Source organism: Phyllostomus discolor, chromosome 4, assembly GCF_004126475.2.
Source record: "Phyllostomus discolor isolate MPI-MPIP mPhyDis1 chromosome 4, mPhyDis1.pri.v3, whole genome shotgun sequence".
NCBI lineage: Eukaryota > Metazoa > Chordata > Mammalia > Chiroptera > Phyllostomidae > Phyllostomus > Phyllostomus discolor.
Window position 1 is genome coordinate 166483730 of NC_040906.2, and position 20891 is coordinate 166504620.

Sequence of the window (20891 nt, forward strand, 5' to 3'; positions counted from 1 at the left end):
GGGAGGAGCCCGGCGGGGACGGCTGCGGGAGCTCGCCTGTCCTGCCTGCGGCGCGCGCGGACACCCACGCCGACAGCCCCGCGGAGCCGAGCCGCGCAGGCGCGCACGCGAGCGCACATACTCACACACGCACGGACACCAGCACACCCGGGCCAGCCGCCCAGCCCTCCCCCTGGGCGGGGACCCGCCCGCCGTCATCTTAGGTTGAGGCACCCTGCGTGTGTCTATAACTTTGTGCTGCTGCGGCGGCTGCCCTGCTTGTGGAAGGGAGGAGGAGGAATGTGGAAAGCGGCGGCGCGCAGGCTGACAGGCGGTTCCTCAGGCGGGCTGCGGCGGCGGCCGAAGCGCCTCTTCTTCGCCGTGCCCCGGGCCCGCGTGGGATTGTGCGTCCTCCCCCCTCGTCCCTGAAGGGAAAGAACAGAGGTAGGCGCCGGAGCTGTGCAGCGGGGCGGCCACCTTCCCGGTGACTCCGGATCTGCTTCCGAGCTGGGCCAGGCGCTTCCCTTTTCCCTCCCCGTGACTCCGTGTGCGCGCCCCCCTTCTTTCCCGCTAGTGTTTTTAAAGGACTTGAGCGAAGGGGGGAAAACTGTCAAGATGGCAGCAGCCGGAGCAAGGAGGTGATGAACGTACTGGTCCGGGTTTTCTGGCGGCCCTGGAGAGTTAGCGCTTCCCGACCTGTTGGAAGATTTTTGTTCCGACTTGCCCCCACTCCCCCGTCCTTTACAGGGGAAGAGGTGGAGGGCAGAACCTCCCTGGGAAAATAAACCACACAAAACCCTAAAGTAGCCGTTTCTGCTCAGCTCGACCGTTTGCGAACACTCTCCGAGCTGCCTGTCCCCCTTCTTGTATTTTCTTTTTTTCTGGAAGTGACAAGGGTCCGACTGTGCTCCAACTCACGTTCGCCCTGGCGGCCCGCGGGCCAGGAGGGGAGACGGGAGCTGCCCGTGCCTTGCCCGAGCTCCTGTCCCTCCGCTAGGAGGGGGTTGGTAACAGGGGGCTACAGAGGCGGCAGGGACAAGGAAGGGGAGAGCAGCCGAAGACGCCACATACTTTGACTGTGGCGCCGCGGGAAGCTCTTGAGCGGCCCGAGCGAAACATAAACAAACGCACGCCCGCCTGAGCTCGGGCTCCGACCGCGGCTGGGGTGCGACAGCTCTGGCCTCTGCCCGCTTTAAAGGCGCGGGCCGCGCCCCTCCCCCGCCCAGCCCCTCCCCCTTCGTCCCCGCCCAGCCACCTAGCCCAGGAGAGACCTGCGGATCTGGCGGCGGCTGGGGGAGGGGGCTGCCCCGTGCGAGACCTTGGATTCGCCCGTGTCTCTCCAGTGGCCTGGCCAGGGGGCGGTGTCTGCTGCGCCAGGTTCTCGGGACGCACGTCTCCAGGTCTGCCTGTTTCTGGGAGGCGGGCGCTGTGCGGCGGAGAAGCGGCGGAGGCGGGTGAGGACTCGCGGAGGACTGGGCTTCAGCCCGGGATAACCAACTCCCCTTCTCTCTTCTCTCGTGCTTCCCCAGGCGGCGGCAGTAGCGGCGGAGCCCCGGAGCTCTAGCCTTCCCAGCGTCCCTGTCCCTCCCCCCGCTGCACCCCGCCCGGGCAGAGAAGGGAGCGCGAGAGCCCGAGCCGCGGGCGGGCGGGCGGCGAAGATGGCAGAGGCGCCGGCCTCCCCGGCCCCGCTCTCTCCGCTCGAAGTGGAGCTGGACCCGGAGTTCGAGCCTCAGAGCCGGCCGCGCTCCTGTACGTGGCCCCTGCAGAGGCCGGAGCTCCAGGGAAGCCCGGCTAAACCCTCGGGGGAGGCGGCCGCTGACTCCATGATCCCCGAGGAGGAGGACGATGAAGACGACGAGGACGGCAGCGGTAGGGCCAGCTCGGCCATGGCGATCGGCGGCGGTGGGAGCAGCACCCTCGGCGCTGGAATGCTCCTTGAGGACTCGGCCCTGCTGCTGGCCCCCGGAGGGCAGGACCCGGGGTCAGGGCCAGCCGCCACGGCGGGTGCGCTAAGCGGGGGAACGCAGACGCCGCTGCAGCCTCAGCAGCCGCTGCCACCGCCGCAGCCAGGGGCGGCTGGGGGCTCCGGGCAGCCAAGGAAATGCTCGTCTCGGCGGAACGCTTGGGGGAACCTGTCCTACGCCGACCTGATCACTCGCGCCATCGAGAGTTCCCCCGACAAACGGCTCACTCTGTCCCAGATCTACGAGTGGATGGTGCGCTGCGTGCCCTACTTCAAGGATAAGGGCGACAGCAACAGCTCTGCGGGCTGGAAGGTGCGTACCAACCTCGGGGCGGGCGATGGGACCCGCCGGGCCTTCTGCGCAGTGCGAGACGCGCCTTCGATTCGTCGGAGCGTGCCTCTCGGCGCCGAGGAGAGGGGCTGGCATGGAGCCTCCGCTGATAGGGTTTGGGGGCTGTGTATGATACCTGGTACCTAGGGACGGCTGTGGAGGGTCAGCACGGGGGAGGGGCGGGGGAAGGAGGCTCCTTGGGAAGTTTCAGGCATGAGCAGGTTCGCAGAGGGGACTAGGTACTGCGGCAGCGGAAGGACAGACGGACAGGAGTGCATTTGCTGGATTTCAGGGACATCGCGAAGCAGGTAGGTCCGCTGCCAACTTTGTAGTAGAAGTCACCATAGCGGCAGTGTGTCGAGGGCGCTGCGGGAGGAGTGAGGGGCCGTGGGATTGTTTGGGACTTGGCGAGGGGAGGAGGAGTCGGATTTGTGTTTTCCACGAGCATGGTGTGTTGTCACTAGCTGGATGAGAGGCCCTTCGGTCCAACTTTCGGGCTTGTGGGTGTTAACACCCACAGGCATAAAGATATCGTTAGAAAAATCAGTGGTTGCAAACCTTTTCTTGGCTGTCTCTCTGTTGACATCCTTGTTTCTCAGAGATGTCTCTTCAGTAAGTCTGCTTCAGTGGCCTCTGAGATGTTCTGGGGCCTGGAATGGGCCAGCTCTGCCACCTCTACCACCTCTACGTGGCCTGGCCTGCACCTGCTGCTTGGACTGAGGCCTGGACTCAGGCGTTATGTGAGGTGGGGTCCAGATGTGGAGGCCTGGAGGCCTGGTGCCTCACTGAAGCCTTTAAGAGGGAGGTTTGGGGGCAGGGCTGGGCTGTAATGGTTTCTATCAATAAGTGAACCTGAAGAGAGGATCTCTACTGTTCCTTTTCAGCCTCTTGGGGGCACTGGACACGTGGTAGGGAGAGAGGTGTGGAAAGGCCTATGATGTAATGACTTCCTGCAGTTGGGCATCCAAAGAGATTAGCTCTTGTGCCCCTGCTGATACCCAGCTGCTTTGCTCCTCCTGGCCCGTCCCCTAAGATACAAATGTGTCAGTACCAGGCAAAAGAGAGCCCTTCAGTTGGAGATAGAAATTGCTTATCACTTGCTTCCATTTGCAACCAGCTTTTTTTTTTTTTTTTTTTTTTTTTTTTTTTTTATTAAAGAGGTAGTTGCTTCCTCCTTCTGTCTCTTCCTTGATCATTTTTGTGGAGCCCTGTATCTTTCTGGGTTCCAGTAGGTGAATAAAGTAAGAAAAGTTTGACCTTAGTGGAGAAGTGAAGCGTGAGGGAGGAGACTGTATATGAAAAGCTAAAGAAGTTAGTGTATTGGCTTAATTTGCTTAAAAATAAGTGCCTTTAAAAAATATTATAGGCAGAATTGGAGAAGGCTCATTTAGATTTCAGCCTTGTTTAGATTAAACAAACTTTAAAGCAAAATGTTTGCGTTGATATTATCCCACAAGTCTCTTTCATTTCCTTTAACAAATGCTGACATTATTATGAATGTTACATTTGGTTTAATTTTATTGCTTTGCAAAGGAATGACAGTTGTGTGAGATGAGAGATCTTGACAGAAAGGCTGAGTTCTGTTTCAGAGCAGTACTAATGTGATAGCTTTTAGAGCTGAGTTTCCGAGTGGGTAGCAAGGGTTAATCTCAGTGGATAGTGTCAGGAAGGGGCGAGTGTACAGGCTCTAAGGAGACAGATGTGGAGGCTTGGACTATTGTTCAGATTCCTCACACCTGAAATTTAGTCTTGCATGGTCTGACTTTGCTGTGCAGACTTTGTTCAAGTTAGCAACTTTTAACTTACTTGGAAAAGTGAATGTAGGCAGGGCTCTCACCTTCCCTATGATTTTTAAGATATTAAAGAAATTTAATTTCACAAACAGCATTTCTTGCTGTTGTGCCTGTAGTTAAAATAATAACAGTTTAATAGCATTTGATTTTTTAAAAGAGATTTGTGTAAGAAAGTGATATTATCAAAAGTAACCATGAATTGAGACTGGACTAATTCTATTTTCATGTAGCTTGCAGGATTTGCAATAGAGATTTTGGGCCTGGTCATAAACTTTGTGGTTTTATGTCCTAAACGTTTTTTGGTCTCAGTTTCTTTTTTCCTTGTCTGCTGTCTTATTTCTCTTTAATCAAAATTTTATGAAATACTGTACATTGAAACTCTCAAGCCTTAATATGTTTACAGGACACGCATTTAGTGATGTTTACTGTAAATTTTTACACAAATTCCATTTCTGAGTATTATGTGACAACTGATTCTTGAAGACAATAGAGATATAATTTAGTTAAAGAGTTTTTGTGAGAGGACCTTTCTCAAAAGATGCAGCCATGCAAAAACTTCCAAACCTGTGGTGATGGAGAAGGCCCTTTGAAACTGAGGCTGGTTTCATATTCCGATTATGACTAACAGCCAACCCTTTTTGTGCTTGTGGTTTAGTGGAGGCAGAAGAAGAGAAAAGGGAGAGAGGTCAGTAGCTCATTGTGACCCACGTTCATGTGTCCAGGTTTCAGGAGTTGCTTCTTATTATGATTAGTCATTTTGGAAGCGTACGTGCACATTCAAACCACACGACTTTCATTCTGAGTTATGCATTCGGGTATTTAATCTCTAAAAATTGTCTAGGATTCAGGTTAATGTCTCCTGGTCATGTGTGCACTTAGGCATAGTATGCAGGGTCTAGGCCTTACTTCTTTTGTGGTTTTTTGGACCATTGCATTATGAGAGCCTGTAACCAGAATTAGCACCCTAAGACTGTAGAATGATTCTCTAAGAGGCCTTGGAGAATCAGAATCGAGACTAGTGGTCCGAAGCCCTGGTTGCATGTTAGCACCACCTGGGAACCTTTAAAAAATACTGCTACCCAGAGAATCGGATTTAATTGTGTTGATCTGTGGATTAGTGTTTGCAGTGTAGGGAGGGAGGTTTGTAGTTTCTCAGGTGTTTCTAATGTGCAGCCAGGATGAGATTTGCTGATCTAGTTCCACCCCCTTATTTTATATCGGTGAAGAACCTGCTTCTTCGAGTTGATGGCTTTTCCAAAATCACACAGCTAGTTAATACAGAGGTAATTAGTAGCCACAGTTGTAGAGGTCTTTGTCTTAATCACACTGTTTTCCTCTTTAAATTGATCTTTTTAAAAGGTTATTTACTAAGTAATGAGTAGCTTTAACATAAGTAGCAGTTGTTTTCCTGAAAAACATATTTGCCTCTCAGTCTAAAAATGTCTCGGCTATTACTTCAGCATCAGAAAGACAGACAAGTATCAGTGGAGGCCGAGTGTGTGTGTCACTTTTGTGTTGCTGCCTGGTGCCAACAGGACGTGTGTTTGGGAGCTATGGAGTGATAAACGTGGCCGAAAAAAGAGAGCATTTTAACAGAAAGAGGAAGTTCCTGGTTAACTTAGGTTGGCCAGATGCACACTGTACCAGGGGGACCGGTGATGGCTATCTCACAGGTTCCCTCACCTCAGGCATTAAAGTAGAAATGAATAATCAGATGTGGTTAAGAGGGGAAAAGGTTACATTTCCTTCAATTCGCATTCAGCTTACTTGCAACTGCACCCCGAACTAAACTGGCAAGTTTTCTCAGTTCCTCCTGTCTTGGGCATACCTCTAGGACTCCAGAGTTTACCTTGTAAGGCCTGTTGATCACTCCCTTTCCTTCACACACTCATACACCTGAACTTCCCATGGATCAGGGCACAGAGACGTTGGGCACTCACAAGTTTCTGTGGAGGTTCCCACAATTTCATAAACGTAGCATGCTCTGTGACGACTTCTGCTGCTGCTCCTACAGAGGGGAGTTCTTCAGCAGACGGAGTCTGCCTCCGAATGAGAACGTGCACTCGTAGCGCGTCTCCCCGTGGTGAGGGCTGGCCTGCCACTTAAAGCTTGTTCGTGTGTCCACTGTTCTAGTTTTTTAGATTAATGCATCCATTTCCTTTTCAACATGATGTATTAAGAAAATGATATTTTCACTGCAACTTTTATGTTTAAAAAATATGCACATTTAAAATTTCAACATGATAAAGTTGTAGTAATTCCCTGCTGGCTCATAATTTTGACCTCAGTCACCTTTGGAGGAACTCTCCAAAGGGCCAGTTATGGTCATGCGTGAGGAATCTGTCTTCTGCTTGGCCCATGTTGCCAAAATGCTGTTTTGTAATTTCCTTTGCAGTACTGTCATCGTCAGTGATTCTCAACTAACATACTTCCTCTTCCTACAGCAGCGGTACACTAGGGGGACTGCTTTTCCTCTTTTCAAAGCTGTGTCATCAACCTATGAAGTGAAGAAATTGGCCTTTAGACTTTGATCTCTGAGCCCCATGTAGCAGAGAGACTCGTTGTTTAATAAAGAAGCTAAGAGTTTGTTTTGATATGTTTGTCTCCTTCTTAGAAAATGAAATGAAACTATGCAGACTTATTTTTAGGAGATTTTAGGAGAGTTCTATTTTAAGAGAATGACACCATATAAGAACATCTTGTAGTTAAACTTTGTAATACTCTACTTGTGATTCCTTCTTAAAACGTGCGAGATATTTTTATTTGGAAAGTTAATAAAGAGGCCTTGTCCCACAAAAGATAATTTACTTGCTCTGGAAAAGTTCAGCAGACTCCATCCAAAGATGTTGATTTAAAAATGCAAAGATAAGAGTGTTCAGGCCCGTGCATTCTGGCGAGGTATCCCACTTACCCATTGCTGATGTGTCAAATTCCAGATGCCCAGGGCTGGAGGGAGTATGGGCTTTACTTTGTTTTCATATCCACTCCATTTTGGCTCTAAGGAACAGACTCGATCCTGTTTTTCACTCCTTGTTTTTCTCCTCACTTTTCTTGTTGCACAAATTGAGGGGTACTGAAGATCCACTTTGGCTTTTTGCTTCTTTAAGAAGCAACTTGGGATAATATACATACAGGTAGGTGTGTGTCAGTGGGCATTACATCCGGGGTGCAGTGAGTGAGTAAAAGATTGGGAAGAAAAAAACCCTTTTCTCCCATTTGCATCATATGCCATTTCATTCATTCAACAAATATTTATGAAAGGCATACTGTATGCAGGGTATTCAGCTGGCCCCAGGGATCTAGATAGTAGCAAAGACAAATAAGGTTCCAGTTCACAGGAGTTCACATTCTGTTGAGGAAAGACAGAAAATAAACATGCAAATCTGTGCTGTGTGAACTTGTCATCATTGTCCCTCCTCTGTGCCTTTTTTCACATGTGTACTTCTGCTTTCCCTAGTGTGTCAGCTCTGTGAATGGCAAAGTGGGTGTTGAGCTCTGGCTTGGGGCTGCCCTTTAATTCTCTACAGATTGTTTCCAGCTTGCTTTGGAGCTGCAAGGCTTTTGTAACATGGCTGCTGTAATTTGGGCCTGTTTGGGAGAGCTGGGGCTTTCCCAGATCCACCCATATCGGAGCACACCTGGGTCCTGGACTGACCTGGGCTCCCCAGTTCTGTGTCCTGGGGCCTGGTTTAGGACTAGCCTCCGTCTGGAGTGGTGTGAGCCTTGATGCAGACAGCTCATCTGCATTGCTACTTGCCTAGAGTTCAGAACTAAAGGAGGCCTTAGAGGGCATCTAACTACTTTATTTTACAGGTGAGGAAGCAGAGTTAAGTGTGTCCTCGTGAGCCCAGAGCAACGCTCTTCTGTAATGTCTGCTGCTAACCACTGTGGTTTCACAGCTGTTCGTGGCAGTGCCTCCGTTTCTGCAAACTATTACTTCATTTGCGCTCCTCTGCACCCCTCCCCCTCCTCTAGGCCAGCTCACACAGAGTAGCTGTGTTTCTCTTTTTGCATTCCCCATCAGCACTTCTGAAAAAGCCTACTCTATCCACTCTATCCACCCTACCCAGCCCACCTTGGACTCCTGTCTGTTTTCTTTTGTCATTGTTCTGTGACTCCTGTGCATTCCCAAGTACAGTGTAAGAGCCTTGAGAGCGCAGAATGTGTCTACCAAACAAGTGTTTCCGGTACTTGGAGCTGCTTTTGGGTCACCGTGTCCTCAGCCCACGAGGATAGCCCTGTTCTGGGGCTTGACACTGAAAGGGGATGATGTGATTCTTGATTCTCCTTGATTTCCTAGTTAGAACTCTTAGAACTTTTCCCTTCCTCCCACTTCTACTGCAGTTTATCCTAGGCTCCTTCTCCACTCTCCATATTGAATTTCTTCTTGGCCTAGTTTGGGAAGTTGGTGGTGTGGCTGTCCTCATGGAATATGGGTTTTGAGATCTACACTAAGGCTGTGTGGTCTGGGTGACAGCTTTGGTCTGGAACAGTTAGTCCTCGGGGGGAGAGAAGAGCCTGGGATCCTCAGTGGAAGGGTGGTGTTAAAGAAGAAATCTCTCTTCCCTGTTCTTGTCAGGGCTTGAGAAGATGGAGCCCCTCAGGTTCATTATTGTCGCTGATGGTAGAAAGGCTAATCCAGAATCTCCCTGGAGTTCCCTCAGCTCCTAGTTAACATCCATCACCACACAGTTTCAGGTGTGTGTGTGTGTGTGTGTGTGTGTTGAGAACTTTTAAGATTTACTCTCATAGCAACTTTCAAATAGGTAAATACAATGTTACTTAACTACAGTCACTATGCTGTACATTATATCCCCATGACTTGTTTATTTTATAACTGAAATTTTGTAACTTTTGAAAAAGCTGCCAATTAAAAAAGTTGCTGCTGTGTGCCACATTCTTTATGTATATTGCCACAAATCCTCACATCCATCCGTTGGAATACTGTCTTGAATACTTCCACATGTGGCTGGCTCAGGGTGACTGACAGCTCTCTGTGTGTTGGTGGGGAAGTAGACTTGGGCCCATGGTTTAGGCTCCTTCCCTTGATTTTTGCATAACTAATAAAAATTGAGTCAGTGCTTGGGCTTTTAGTGGGGGAGCAGAGGGAGTGGCTTTAGAATTCTTTCAGAAACCTGCTGGTTTGGTTGGGGATTGATTTCTATGTGGTCACTGACTTGTGTGATGGTGGTTTACTGTAGGTCAGGTACAGAGTATACTACTTAGAACTAATGGAGTGATACATTGTGTGTAGAAATCCTTTGGGCCAGACCCTTATCTCTGAGAGAGTCTGCTTTGGGAGAACAGGGTATCTCTGCTTCCATAGGCTTCAGGTAGGTAGATGAATGGAGACACCACCACCAAGAAAAATGGATTTCAGGGGAAAAAATTTACAAGAAGTCTCTGACAGAAGTTTGGCTGCCAGATCAGATCTCATAATTAAAGGCATTAAAAATATTTCGTGAGGTGATTGACTCTTTGCAATGCAGTTACTAGGGTTTAAAGGCAGGCTGCCAAGACAGAATCAAAAAATGTTGCATAATGTAAGCTGCTGGCCGGGTTAAAGTGTTTATTTCTATTGAAGAGTGTACTGCTTTTGTCTTCAAGGTAAAAATATGTATGAGTAGGACCTAAAATAATGGTTTTAATTGGCCATGGGAATGCAGAACCTTTGTGCCCTAAGATAAAATGTGGCTGGCAGAATACTAATCTCATGCGTGTGTTGGAGAAAATTTCAGAACTCTCAGTTTCATAGTATAGATAGGTGAGCAGTGTCTGGGTCATGTCCAGAAGAGAGACTGAAACCCTGTGATAAATGCAGAGCAGGCAGAGCGGCTCTGCCTGATAACTGAGTGTAGCTGTGGAGTGGGGGAGGTGATGGGGCTGGAGGCGGTGCAGCAGAAGGCGGCGGTGGCCGCAGTGGACTTTTAAAGGTACAAATCTGGGCGTGAACCTGAAGTTTAAGGACGGCGTAAAATTATATCCAGTATAGCTTGTGAGATGTCTCCTTGAAAACTGGTAGTACATTAGAGAGAGCAAGTGGATAGTTAAGTCGTTAACTCACATGATTCAAGTCTCAACTGATTTTTTCCCCTAAGTTGTCTAATAATTGATTTTAAAGATGGTATTTCTTTCATCATAAATTATCTAGGTAACTGCCTTTGTTTCATATTTCATGTTAAGTTCAGCTGAGTTATGTTTAAAGCCTCTTGCTCACCTTCCTCTTCATCTTTTTTATTTTTATTTTACTTATATATTTCAAAAACTCAATATAATACTTCAATGGTTTTATAAAGTAAAATGCTTTCTCTCAATCTCTCCAATAGAACTTTTCATGTTGGTAAATTTCTAAAAAAAGTTTACGTAGTTTAAAACTCCGTGTCACTGCAGCTCTTCCCGAGCGTTCACCTTACACGAGAGCTGTCCCGCAGCTTCCTCCCCTCGTTCCTTCCCACATGAAGGGTTTGTTAGTCTGCACTTCCTACATCTGTGACTTAGTCTGTGTGGGGTCGCTCCCCACCCTGACCCCGTGCCCCCCCCACCCCTCGTTAGCAAAAACGAGAAGGGGCATGCAGTTCTGTTAACAGATTAATTTGCCATGTATGTACATACCTATCATTCAAATAAATAATGGCCTGTGGACTAAAATTGGAACCCTGAGCCCAAGCATTCTTATGAATTTCTTTAAAAGAATAATGATCAGTTAGATTTGGTGAGTCATTTGTGTAGCCCTGAGAAGTTTGGAATGGGCTCTGACAGTGTCGTAAGCCTGATTATGTTTAAAGTTATCTTTGCGCTGATCCCAGTGTGAGTGTGCTTGCTTTGGCACACTTGGGCTCTGAAGCTCCTGATAGAGAACTTGCTAGGTGAGCTAGTGTCCTTTCCTTCCCAGGTGAGTTAGTGTAGGTAACTGGTGGCCCAGATCAGGCCTTCTATCTCCAATCTTGTCCAGTAAAGATAAGTGTACTGCCTTCTGTTTGAATAGATGCATGTCCTCTGCTGAACTGGATTATCTAAATCAGTCCTATTTCATTTCCCCCCGTTTCCATGAAGACCCTTATTTGAGGCTGAAAGTCTGGGTCATTTGGACCACGTTTTAGGCGTCACCACTTTTTACCTTCAGTTACCTGTCAGTTGCTAAGGCGAAATTTGGCACTTGACTGGAGGCACCACTGAGTGAGTGTGTTTAATTCCTATAGTCTTATAAAACCAGGAAATGCTTTGAGCCAGTCTGTGGACAGTTACTTCTGAATAAGTGAAGTACCATGTGTTGTTAGGAAAGCTAACTTGTCCTAGTGAAAGCTAATGTCTTCTAAATGAATTTTAAAGTCGTTACTTGACAGATGAATGCTTTTATTAAAAAAGCTCATTTTTAAGATGCAGATTTATCCACTTTAGTTTTCTGATCAAATAAAAACTTTGAATTGATGAGTTATTTTAAACTATTAATGATGTGGAAATACATCTGGATTTTTCTCCTGGGCTCAGTGTTCATCTTGTTTATATGAGCAGAGATAATTTCACCTGATGTCTGTGTTACCTGCCCTGAGATTCCCTGATCTGTTTTGTGTTCATCACTCTGACTTAAACAGGATCATAAGGCTTTCAAACATTTATGCTAGCTTGTTACTTCATGCATCTGTGCTACTGAAGAAGGAAGAGAAGAAAATAACACTATCTTGATTTTATCATCTGTACCACGTGATCTTACAGCTTTGAAATCTCACTTGTCAGTGTGGTTACTAGGAGGATAGTTTCAGTTACCAAGTGCTCTGAGAATTACTTCTCCAGTCTTTTTCCTCTTGCCTTCCCTTTAAAGAAAGAAATAATTAATTTTGCTAAGGGATGCATGTTTTTTCTGATACATTATTTCAAAGTTGAACCTTTAGATGTTTTGTTTGTGAGAAGTTACAGCTCTGTGCCTCAAGTTCCTAGTTATTAACTCTTCTGGGGGGGGGGGGGACGGGACAGTACATCATGTTGAAAGGGTTTCCTGACAGGTCTTTGGTCTGCTACCAGGTCTTTGACAAATGAGGGCACTTCCTTGATCACCTAGCCATTCCTGATTTTGAACCCAAGACTTTTTTTCTCAAAGATTTTATTTATTTCTAGAGAGAGGGAAAGGGAGGGAAACAGAGGGAGAGAAACATCTGTGTGTGGTTGCTTCTTACCTGACCCCACATTGGGATTCATGTCTCCTGACTGGGAATCGAACCAGCGATCCTTTGGTTCCCAGGCCAGCGGCACTCAGTTCACTGAGCCACACCAGCCGGGGCTGAATCCAGGACTTCTGATGTTTGGTTGATCCTTAGATCAATCTCAGACTTTAAGAGTTTTAGTTTCTCTTGTCCTAGTCATTCCCAGCTGCTCTCCATTCTTTTCTCTTTCCTTTGTATTTCCTAGACATTATCTGAAGTAAAGAAGGCTTCTTCTCTCTTTCCCACCCACCTGTTATCTCTCTGTGACTTTTCTCCTACAGCAGTGGTTTTCAGAGTCACTACATTTGAGAATTGCCCAGTGAGCTTTAAAAAACACATGTGTCTAAAACAGTTGGTCCCATCCTAGACCATTTAGGGCAGAATCTCTAGGTATGGGGTCTGGGTGTCTATATCCTTAAAGCTCCCATGTGATTACAACATACAGTTAGGTTTGAGAACCACTGTCGTAGAGAAATGAGAAAGTTTGGCTGTGGAAGTTATCCACTATTTTTGTGTTAACTTTTAGATGTATTTCCACACTCTCCTCCATGGGAAGATTACAAGGTAGAATTTGGTCCCTAGAAGCTCCATATAGGAAGGAGCACTGTCAATTTGGGATGTAAAAGAACAGTTGGCTGTGGGTTCAATCCCCAGTCAGTGCACATAGAAGAATCAACCGATCGATGCATAAATAAGTAGAACAACAAATCGATGTTTCCCTCTCTTTCTCCCTCTTTCTCCCTACTCCCCTCTCTCCTATTCTCTGTCTCTCTCCTCCCCTCCTTCTCTCCCTCTCTCTAAAATCAATAAATAAAAATTTAAAATAAAGAACAGTTGGCTTCTAGGACAAGGGCATCATTACTTAAACTGTGTTTATCTAGGATCTCCTCCTGTACTTCCTTTCCTATAAATGAATGCGTTTTTTTTTTTTTTTTTTTAAGTTTCCAACTCCCACTTGTTTTTCTAGTCTCCACTGGACCCCAGTTAACTTATTTTGAAGTTTTCAGGAATTTGTAATAAGAGATGGTGCTATTTCAAGTCATTGCGTAAGTCTGGAAAACTGAGACACATAAACTTAGTATCTCTTCTTTGTGCAGTCTGCTCTGGGTCTGCCATAGTGTGGTGCATTAAGTCCATGCCACTCTAAGTGTGGTTTCCAGATCAGGAGTGTCAGCATCGCCTGGGAACATCCAAGGATCTGTTGGGGCATGCACACTCTTGGGCCCACCCCAGACAGACTGAATCAGAAACTCTGGGCCCAGCCATCTGTGCTGTAACAAGGCCTCCCGGTAATTCTGCTGCAAGTTGAAGTTCCAGAAGCACTGCTTTCAGTCATTTGCTAAGTCTGGAATTCCTCTGGTGACAGTCTAGGAGTCAAAAATCGAAATCCTTATGCCATCTTAGCTTCAGAATCCTGATGAGAGTGGGCAAAGATAAACAGCCATGTTGTGGTGGTGTCTGCTGGGATGTAACAGAGACCTAGCCCCCTGCGTCTTGTAGACTTCCCACAGATCCTTGTTGCGGTGGAGCTTTCTGTGCAGGGCAAGGGCACTGGCCTCCCTGCTGGGGTGAAGGACCTGCTCAGGTGCACAGAGGAAGCCAGGTGTTTGTCCTAGTGCATATCGTGTGCTCAAGGATTTGTGTTTAGCTGATCGTTTTGTTTCCTGATCTTTTCCCCTCACTTGTTTGTTTTGGTCTTTGGAAAATGTTCCTAGTTTTCAGACCAGCATCAGACAGGGGAGTAGTTGCACTGACTCATCCACAGACGGACGTGGGACATGTGGGAGAAAGATAAGATTAAAATGTGCTGGGTGTAATCGGTGTGAGAGGGTGAGTGAAGTGAAGGGGAAAGTGATGCAGCTCTCTCGATGAGGTCAGAGGCGAGGCCGTGGTGAGGAGATGCTCCATCTTGGCTCAGGCTCCTGAAAGGCACACGGCCTCTCCCACCACAAGGTGAAGGCAGGTAAAGATCAAAACAAGTGATCGCTGCTCGTCAGTACTGTTGGATTCTGTAGTCCATTAAGCAGGGCCTCATGATCAGCCATATCAAACATAGCTGATGGCTGCAGGCATATAAATAGTTCAAAGAACAGTGGGTTGGCCAGGACTCAGAAGTTCATTTCAGGACCTCTTAGCAGCTGCTTCAGAATGTTGCCTGAGATTCATAAATACTCTTATATCTGACACCTTAAAAAACAAATAAACAACAACAAAAAAACCCAATTTGGATTACAGACTCTTCTGCTGTTAGTAGCATTATGTTTCACTTGTCCGAGGTGAGGGTATCTGGGTGCTGTGCTTCAGAGGGGTTTCTCCATGGGAATGGGGAGGGCAGGCAAATCACTCTCCTCCGATTCACTGAGGTTCTTGAGAAGGAGCAAGGCAGGTCCAGGTGTTGAGACACCAGAGAGTTTTTGCACTGGTGGGGTAAGCTGCACCGGGAGACTTAACGTCTGGGCCCAGAGTTTGGAGGAGAGACCTGCGTCTTGTGCCATTAACACTGTACATAGTGTTCAAAATTGGACACCCGGAGAGGACTAGGGGCTGTTAAGACCAGAAGTCAGTCTGATGCAGCTGGTGGGAACTGGAAGTGCTTAGGAGGATGGGATGCTTTGCACGGCAGCCGCTGCTGACCGGCGAAACGTGTAAACGCGCCAGTTCACTTCCATTTTGGTTTTCCAAAAGGATGGGCCACTGCTTGTGTATTTGGGGGACATGGAGGGGAGGGTGTCTTGGGAAAACCTGGTATCTAGGATGCATTTCCAGAGGAGTAAAGTGCCTTAAGAACAATGAGGCTCGTAAGCAAAAGCCTGCCTGGCAGCAGTCCAGAAGGCTTGGCTTCCAGCCCGAGGATCAGAGGGATCTGAGTCTTCGACTCCTGTGGCCCAGATCTGAAGTGGTGATGAGGGACATCTGTCTGCTCACCTTCTTTGAAGATCCCCTGTAGGAGGCCATAGAAGAGGGCTTTGGTTTTGAGAAGAAGGTCCCCATGTCTTGACTTCTGCACAATGCTGAGTTGGGAAGCGTTGTAGTTGAAGTTCGAAGCTTTTACCCCCTCCCCACCAGAAGGACAAAAGCCATCATACCTGCAGTCTGCATGGGCACAGACGGGTGTGATGTGTGCAGTCACAGCCTTCGGTTTACCCATCATGCCCATGGCCTTAACTAAAAGCTGTTGTTAATTGAACACTTATTATATGCCTCAGACACTGCTGGGAGCTGTTATGGCTATTAGCTCTTCCTCTTTATAGATGAGGAAACTGAGGTGCAGGGTGGTTGAGTGACTTAGCCAAGGCCGGACAGTTGGTAAGTGATAGAGGTGGCATAGCTGAATAGGCTTACCTCTACTTTGATGAAATAAACTCTAAAATTACTAATTTATTCAAGCTCTAGGGAATTTTGATTTTATAATACTGCCTGAGACCTCACTGGGCTGTTCTGTCACATCTCTCATTTTGGTTTAAAAGAAAGGAAAGGAGAAGAGTTTGCCTGGTCTGTTAAAATTAAGACAGATGTGTTCTACTTGGCTCGTCACTCTTTCAAAACCCGTAAAGAACAGACTTGAGTGTTAGGTTGTGGACAAGCATTCGCATTGAACACAAAAGGCTTTTTAAGCCTTGCACTCCTGTGAAGTGTAATCATTCTTAGGATGGCGCTCTCCAAACTGCCTGTTTCCCCAGGCGGCAAGGCAAGATGGATATTCCCAGGAAGGTGGCCCAGGTTGTATTTTGCAGATTCAGAAGTGAGATACAGGGATGCTCTCACTCTGAACTGCATCCAAACTTCCCTGTGGTCCCTGCTTTCCCTCTCTTCCTTTGCCCTGTGCAAGTGGAGGCAGCCTAATTGTGTGCCATCTTCGGGTGAACAGCCACTTTGTGCTTGCCCTGGTTTCAGAAGCCAGAGGGTCACTTAAGTCTCACTTTCATTCTTTTCTTTGGGTTGGCCCCACACTGTGAGGCTCGGGACATGGTGTGCGATGGTTTCAGAAGGTGCACTGGCATGAACAGGTGGTGAATGATGGCAGCATCGGGAGAAGGAGGCCAGCTGTGGAGGACGTTGGACCTTGCAGCGCTGGGTGGTGGCCCAGGAGAAACACCAGGCAGAAGCTGGAGGGCGGTGGTTGTGCGATTGTGAGGGAATGTCAGGGGTGATGGCTGGATTTAGGACAGTTGCACCATGGTGTAATTTATTCAGAGAGCCTTATCAAACAACACATACATGCTTGCAGTGAAATGGCATCATTAATGAGCACGTTTTATACTACAATGCAAACGTTTGCTTTCAGTCTCTGCCATGGAACCATTGAGACACTTTGGGGAAGAAAGTGAACCATAATAGTTCTTATTCTGGAAGGAAAAGAAGAGAAAGCAGAGGTATTCTGTAGTTCTGGAATAGTAAAAAAAAAAAAAATAATGTTTTGCATTTTGATAGTGTCTTTCAAGGAGTTTAGAATTATGGATAATTTCTTCTTCATCAACATGGGAGAGGCATTCTGTCTGTAAACTAAATCTCCCAAAATCCCGCATGTTCGAGGGGCAAAGGAATGAGGAGAAAGAAATAGGAAACTGCACGTTTCATCTTTGCTCCATTATCACCTTTTTATGAGAAGTCATCTGCAGCTTACTGCCAAGACTGTTAAAGGGCTGGATTATCTGGTATTTCTCATCTGCATAAAAAAATAAAAAATGTCTCCATTTTATTATAAGATTAACAATTAAGATAAAGCTTTCCCAATACTTCAGAATATAGGCTGTGCACTTTCCAAGAAAAAGCCCTAAAAACAAACTAGGCTATCTTTGGAATATTACATAAAGAGAGTTTTAACTATTACATGGGGACAAAATGTTTTTCCTTCCACTCTTAACCCCCACAGAGAAAAAGGGGAAATAACTTTCTTGCTTCGTTATTTGGGAGTAGGCCATTTATTTACTGGTCACTTAAGTAAGTGCCTACCAGTTGCTTTTAGATTAAGTATAGGGATCATCCTAAACATCTTGTTTTCCAGATGTGGGAAGCAGGCCCCGCAGGCCTGTGATGTGTCCTAAGACTTGTGGTGAGTGGAAGTGAAGATAAAGTATGTGCTAAGAAGTCCAAGGTTCCGAGCCCTGTGTTCTAGTGGGAGATGGTTTTTATCTGAGAAGTCACATGGGAGTCTTTATACCTAGTTGTAAGAACTCAGAAACATCTCTTTACTCAGTCGTTGACAAATAATATTTTTAAAAGAGGTTAGACTTTTTTCAGTGAAAATTTTGCATTCTGCATGTAAACAGACGTCATGAAAGAACTAGAAGAAAATAACTGAGCTGTTTGTAAGATAATTTGTTTATCCTGTATAACTTAGTACCTGTCAGTTGTTTTTTTGTCATATAGATGTGACTCCTAGGTGATGTTAAAGCGTATGTGTGTATACTTATATATGTATGTATTTACATATATATGTATATATACATATATACACATACATATATATATATTTTATTTGTTTTTAAGGAGATAGTTTTTGGGCAGATTTTTGATATTTTATTTTCTCTTGCTTCCTGTATATAAAGGCAGGAAAGCCAAGTCTGACCCAGTGCTGCAAGTGCTGAAAGTGCTACAGTAGGTCAGTCTACCCCTCAGTCTGACTACCTGTGTTAGGTGTAACTGGCCCCACAACTGCCCGCCCAGTACTCCTGACTCTTAACACCTAGACCACCCTTCCCAGCAGCCCCGCTGTCTGTGCTGTTGTGTTCTGTCTGTCTCACCTGGGCCCTGTTTCCTGAGGCATTTTCTAGGGAAGGACTAACCTGAGAAGCAAATCAGTGCTAAATCAATAATGGAACCTCTGAGTCCTGGAACTGAATGTCTCGGATGGGGTCTGATTTAACCTATTATTGTCTGGATGAGGAAGTTAAGGTTGAGAGGTGCAAAGGAGCTTACCTGAAGGTGCACAGTGAGGCCACTCCTAGTTGTGAACTGGCTTGGAAGTCACGGCAGCCACCACCACTTCGGTGGAGGGAGATTCACTCTTCTGTCTAAAAGATGTGTGAACACAGCCACCATTGTTTGGACACGTGTCTCACTGCAGACACCACTGCATTATTCTCCGGGGAAGAGCAAGACTTTTTATTTGGTGGTGGCCAGCATGGAGACATTCTGTGGAAATATACCTGTAGGAGACATCCTCAGGCTGCCAAAAGGCTGCCTTACAAAACCTCCAGGCCTGGAAGAAGGATTACCTGGGGGCCAAGTATCAGGCCCCATCACTATACCCAAAATGTTGGAGCTTGAGTTTCCTGAGTGGTTGTAACTTTGAGGTTGTAACTTTAGGAAAGAGTTATATACTGCAGGGAATGTTTCCAAGAATTAGTTACTTTGTGCCAGAGGAGTGGGCACAGTTAGCTGGATCAATGGCTTTATTTGGCAGCAATTTGCTTCAAGGGAAATTTACAGTTCTACCAGTCTTAATGCTGGGCAGTCCATACATTAAGTACTGTTTGGTAGACTTGGATCTCTCTTATTGGAAATTAAATCCCCAAAGCAGCTTTCTGTAACTATGACAGTCTGATTGATAGTGCTAAGCTCTTTTGTAGGCATTGGAGAAGCGTGGTAGTCTTTGGAATGAGCAGTTTCTTTGGCTTTGGCATTGAGAGCAAAAGTGCTACTTCTGGTCACTTTTAATGTTACCTGGAGACTTCAGGTTTGTAAAATGGGGTTTCTAATGCTGTTGTGAATTAACCTATATGTGCTTTAAAGGTGAACCAAAAAATACAGCAAATTATCTGAATGAAACTCCTGCGAACAAAGTTTTCTTAGTCACACAAATGGTTGGAAATTCTGGTTCCTCGGCAGCAGGCTGATGGTGGTGGTACATGCTTCTGTAGCCTGGGCTGGAGTCCAGGCCTCACCCCAGGACTCACGTGACATGATCATTTGGGACAGGGCTTGGGAATTGCTATCTGGGCCACAGCCACGATCATTCATTCGTCTATTGCATTGACCTCATGTGGTGATGCTTGGAAGGCGGCGATGACGTAGAAGTGGGCATTGCCTTTGGTGCGTTTACTGTGTAGTGGGTGACAGGGATGGATGGGTACACAGGAAGTTGCAGCATTTCGTGGTGGGGCGGGGGCAGTGCCTACCTTGTGTATAAAGAAAGGAAGACTTGATGATGAGCTGTGTGTGCATCCTGGTGTGTATTTCTGCCTATCCTTCATCATCCTCACCTTTGATAAGGAAATTCCTGACAGTATAGTATCTAAATTTTCTAGTGTCGATAAAAGTATTACAGTAATCAAAGGATTCCTTGTAGAAGTTTCGCAACCCTCAAGGAAAAGTGATAAAACACAGAACCCCACTGGATAGATTGCGCATACAGGGAGGAGGGAGTTGCCCTTCCTTTTGCCTTGGCTCTGTTGCTTGTTTGTGTAACAGTGAAAGAAGACTGAGCCTGCTTTTTGTAAAGGAGATAACTTGGCTCATCCCGAACTTGCAGAGTGTTGGGTGAATTAATGAGTGGAAGGCACGTAGTGCTATGTGGCACTTATGTAGTCTTTTGATGATTTCACCTAGAATCCTGCCATCTGGAAACACATTTACTAAGATGCAAAGCCAATTTTGTATGATACTGAGTCCAATGTGTATTTAATGTGGTTTAGACTTTCTTTTGGCTAAAACCTAAGAGGTTGTAGACTAATAGAATAATAAAAATAATGGCTTTTCCTAAGAAGCACTCTGAAGAGAGGAGAGGTAAAAGGGAGGGATCTTATTTCATTTCATAGTCATGAAATTCAAACGTGGTAGCTCGCATGGGGTCATAGAACTGTCCTTTTTAAACTGAGAAGTTGAATTCACAGTCTGTGGCTTTGGCTCTAGCTTTGCCATGTAGAGGAATAACTTTTACTCTACCCTTCTAGTTCTTTTGGCTGATCTAATAATTAAATCTGCATAAGACAAATTAATAAGAGAAAATAACCAAATTTAATTACACACGCACATACTGGAGCCCCACATACCTGAGAGAGTCCGGGACCCCACATACACGAAAGGTTCAGAGACAGAAAATTAAAACGTGGTATATGTGGCATTCTGACCTAAGAGAGGAGGTAAGGCACCTCAGCCTTCAGAGGGGAGAGAGGAAGATCATTTGCAAGACAGTAAGAGCAACAGATGTTCAGTAACTAGAAGTTTGCCCTACCCTAGGTAGGTCATGAAAGTTTATCTCTGGTGATAACTCCCATTCTGGGCAAGGCCCTCAGTTTAGATTCTTGTAGGTAGTTATGGGAGGGGCAGAAGTTTCTGTAAGCCTGCAGGGTCTCCATTGCCTTCAGCTCAAAATAATCTGCATGCCAAAGTAGCATGTGACTTGGGAAAACCTGTTCTGAACCCATCAAGCATTGCTATTTCCAGAGTCTGCAAGTCATGAAGAATCTTTGCCAATTTATTTTCCCAGCTCTTGGAGTCAGAAGTTTCCTACCTGGAATTTCAGTTCTGTTGGACATGCCTAAATCTAAGCCAGATGGATTGCAAAGCTGGTCAGGGCTCACAGGCCGTTTGGCCTGGGTACCAGCTACTGACTGTTGGGTGGGGAGCCCAGCAGCAGTGCATCCATGGCTCCTTCACTCTCCAGAAGGGCCCTCTGTGGTTCC

General features: G+C 46.4%; 1 protein-coding gene and 1 long non-coding RNA gene across 3 annotated transcripts in view; one reads left to right on the plus strand and one right to left on the minus strand.

The window, feature by feature from the left end:
* The first annotated feature begins 264 nt into the window (after positions 1 to 264).
* The window catches only part of FOXO3 (forkhead box O3), a 108905-nt gene continuing 88278 nt past the window's right edge, over positions 265 to 20891 (plus strand). The window contains exons 1-3 of one of the 2 annotated variants that reach the window (XM_036024544.1): positions 265 to 423; positions 1335 to 1340; positions 1509 to 2255. In XM_036024544.1, coding sequence (XP_035880437.1) covers positions 1638 to 2255 — 618 coding nt within the window. In that variant the 5' untranslated portion in view covers positions 265 to 423; positions 1335 to 1340; positions 1509 to 1637. Of the gene's footprint in view, positions 424 to 1334; positions 2256 to 20891 lie in introns of those variants that run through there. The other variant, XM_036024543.1, reaches the window with a different exon arrangement.
* Positions 13184 to 13899, minus strand: LOC118500297. The gene is made up of 2 exons (XR_004902858.1): positions 13516 to 13899; positions 13184 to 13481 (listed from the first exon to the last, which is right to left on the minus strand). It is a non-coding gene; the product is annotated as an uncharacterized LOC118500297 (long non-coding RNA).